Source organism: Formica exsecta, unplaced genomic scaffold, assembly GCF_003651465.1.
Source record: "Formica exsecta isolate Colony F162 unplaced genomic scaffold, ASM365146v1 scaffold192, whole genome shotgun sequence".
Classification (NCBI taxonomy): Eukaryota; Metazoa; Arthropoda; class Insecta; order Hymenoptera; family Formicidae; genus Formica; species Formica exsecta.
The window spans coordinates 1,652,421-1,655,899 of record NW_021849218.1 but is presented as its reverse complement, the minus strand read 5'-3'; the positions used below and the strand labels follow the sequence as shown (position 1 = coordinate 1,655,899).

Genomic DNA, 3,479 nt, shown 5'->3' with positions numbered 1-3,479 from the left:
TATATATAATTTAAGAAATAAGAAAATAAAAACAAAATGTTTTATATATCATTACCCACTGTGTTAAAAAAATAGACGAAAAAAATAATTTTCATTAATTTTATTAAATAATTATGAATTATAATCACGAATACAAAAAAAGCATGATACTATATATCAGAAATATAATTTATTTTTTAACATAATAAGTAATATGTTTATTTGCTTTAATAACATATTATATTTGTATACCTTTTATCCAATAAAATTCATTATAACAATATGTAAAATAATATGTGCAAAAATAAAATCTGCAAATCCTCTTTCTGGGCTTATACCGTGAAATTGACTTTTATTTTGTGGGTTAACTTGCAATCGAAGACAAACTGAAACAAAATACATACATACAGATATATATTACTTCATATAATTTTTTATATATAAGATAAAAAATGTATATTAGATTATGTGATATAGATTCAAATTTATATTCATTAATAATAAAATAAGCTGAATATTACAAAAATTTTTTAATATGGAATATATATATATATACTGGAAAAAAAACTTTATATATCAAATACATATATCATTAATTAAAAATTTCCACTTTCTGAACTATGCGAAAGGATGCAAAAAGTAAGTAAAATGATGCAAGTAACAAATAACATATTGTTATTACCTCCTAGAATGAAGCAGGACACACAGGATATGAAACCACTGAGAAAACTATTGAAAGGAAATGTGCCGACAAGACAACAATAAATAAATTGAATAACACCTGTAAGAAACACGTACAATAAGTACGCATCGATGATTTTGAGTTTCTTAGGTGTATTTTTCGCATACTCCAACCAAAATTTATGTAACACTGTTAATGCTGTCATATTCGTCGATTCTCGTTTAAGATATTAGGAAATAAAATCTCAAGTTTTCTTGCATACGCGTAAGACAAGTACCGGTGATAGTCGTGATAGTGATAACGGGTGACACGTATGTACTTATGTACATACATGAACAGCCATAAAGAAATTGAAAGGAATAGACGAATAGAGTAGGATCGTCCGTAGACATATAAAATATATAGACGACACCAATGTTGCCAGGGAGCCAGGGAACGTCCCATTTGAACATAGGCACTAGGCACTCATATCGATCGGTGTCTAGGGTAATGAGCAACGTTTGACCAATCAAAGAGTCTTATTTTGAATTGGCCAATTGGTGACGTGTCCAATCGGTCCTCACCGTGTTGCGCACTCGTTTCAAGCCTTTCCTGTAAAGCCTGTATCAGACTATGTATTGAAGATTGAAATTTGACCAATCAGGATAAAAGGAATTAAAATTTCCTTGTCCTGATTGGTCAAACTTCAATCTCAATGCATAGTCTGACTACGCATTGAAGATCGAGATTTAAGATTTAAGATTGAAATTTGACCAATCAGAACAATGAAATTTTAGCCCCTTTTGTTCTGATTAGTCAAATTCCAATTTTTAATCTTCAATCTTCAATTTTCAATGCGTAGTCTGATACGGGCTTTAGGGCACGTCTGAAATCTTAGAGCATATTCAGACGGCTTTGCATAGGCTGGGCTGCATTCGAGAACGTTACCCATCGTCACGTGCACCGAGCGTCGTTTTATCTTCGTTATTTACTGAAAGTTGAACAAAGATAGAACGACACTCGTGTGTACACGGTTCTCGAACGCATCCCTGCGGTCTGAAAGACGCTAGAAATGCTTCGAAGCGTTTGATTGACCAATCATGGCAAAGAGAGTAAAGATTTATTCTAAATGGTTAATGTAATGCTTCGAAGCATCTCTAGCATCTTCTCGACCGCAGCTTGTATCTACACTTTGAAAAGCTTAATGGACCAATTAGAGCGAAGAATTTATATTTTGAAGCAAAAATAGCGTCAAGTAGAGCGTATTTAAAGATGCCGTATTTTGTAGACATGTACATCTACTCTTTTTCTTAATGATCGTTGACCAGGCTTATTGGTCACGAAATTGACGATTTTTAAATTTTCATAATTGGATATGAGTCTTACGTTGATCAGGGTATCGATTCTGTAATTCAAGTGAGAGTGAAAATTACAAAAATGACCGAATTTAGAATTTACTAGGTTTGGACCAATAAAATTATAAATTTTACATAAAATTATTTTTCACACAGTATTCCATGCGAAGTAGCCGTCCTCTTACCGATCGCGGTACGGTTTTTCGCTTCGTGCCTTTAATTTATATTTCTTTTGTTTAATATCATTTTTGTAAAAAAAAAAAAACAAAAACTGTTATTTGGTTGGAAAGATTCTATTTTTTTTTTTTAATTTTAAACATAGTTACTTTTATGATTTTTGTTTTTCACGCCATTAATTTTTATATATATTTTAATGTGAGTTTTGTAAAAAATTGTTTTTTTAGCTAAAAAAGTTTTATTTTTGAAAAATTTTTGCGAAGAGTTATATTTTGATTGAAGAGCAAGATATACTTGACATCTTTTTCTAACATGCTTAATGTCTTTTTTAGATGGATTTTACATATTTTTCAAAGTAAATACACGCATTATATAGTTTTTATAATTTAAATATACTTAGTTTTTTTGGTAATTAAAAATTTTTTTTATGCCATTAATTTATATATTTTTTAATTTTTTTTTTGTACAAAAACTATTATTTTGTCTGGAGAGATTTCATTTTCGATAAAAGTAATTTCCAATTACTTTTATTTTGATTTAAAAAAAGTTATATTTGACATCTTTTCTTTAAATCTCTAATATTTTTAAGGCAATTTTTATATATTTTTGCAAAGTGTATTCACATTATACAAGTGTACAAGTGTACACGCATATGTTCTGGAATATTTTTTTGTTTGAATGGCAACATGTTATATATAAACAACATTCTTTTATTTCGACAAGCGCAATGACGCAATTTTTAGTACATATGTATATACTTTCCAATTACGGATATACGGCTAATATATAAGAAGTTCTCGGTCTAGTATATTATAGAAGTCTAGATAGCTTTGGTCAGATGTATAATAAATTGACATTCAAAATAAAGAGAAAAGATTGCCAATGAATGGAAACGTATTATTTTACTGTATCGAACGGAAGGATGAGATGGAAAGCGATGCTCGATCTCGCGGAAAAGGCTGCTTATTCCTTTGTTGAGAGTGCAGATCTTGATCATGCATGAAACGGTTCAGCTTCAAAGTCAAACTGTTCCTTTTCAGATATTGCTCCTTCTGTCCCTAAGTGCTCGCATTCACATTTAAAGAATTCGCACAGCGGGACAAAAATTATTTCAAACTTTATAATAATCCATATGCTGCACGCTGTCCAGAATGTGAAAATATTGTTGAACAATTACAACTTTTTAATTTATATATCAATAAGATTTATTTGATTAATAGTTTAAGATTTTTATGCTATTGTATTATTTATGCTGTTGTACTATTAATTATTTTTACGCAAAATATTATATATTTATATAATTAATA

The 3,479-nt window shown here is 29.5% G+C and overlaps 1 protein-coding gene across 1 annotated transcript; it reads right to left on the bottom strand.

The window, feature by feature from the left end:
- Window positions 1-203: 203 nt before the first annotated feature.
- Window positions 204-1,056, bottom strand: LOC115234007 (dolichyl-diphosphooligosaccharide--protein glycosyltransferase subunit DAD1). The gene is made up of 2 exons (XM_029804693.1): window positions 662-1,056; window positions 204-365 (listed from the first exon to the last, which is right to left on the bottom strand). Exons 1-2 carry the CDS (start codon window positions 864-866, stop codon window positions 235-237), a joined length of 336 nt encoding a protein of 111 aa, XP_029660553.1. The 5' UTR covers window positions 867-1,056; the 3' UTR covers window positions 204-234.
- Window positions 1,057-3,479: the final 2,423 nt, after the last annotated feature.

Excerpts from the sequence above, each read along its gene's own strand:
- LOC115234007 (XM_029804693.1), bottom strand. The coding sequence starts at position 866 with ATGACAGCATTAACAGTGTTACATAAATTTTGGTTGGAGTATGCGAAA. Across the intron at positions 366-661 it reads GTCCTGCTTCATTCTAGGAG|TTTGTCTTCGATTGCAAGTT; the intron begins GTAATAACAATA and ends ATTTTGTTTCAG.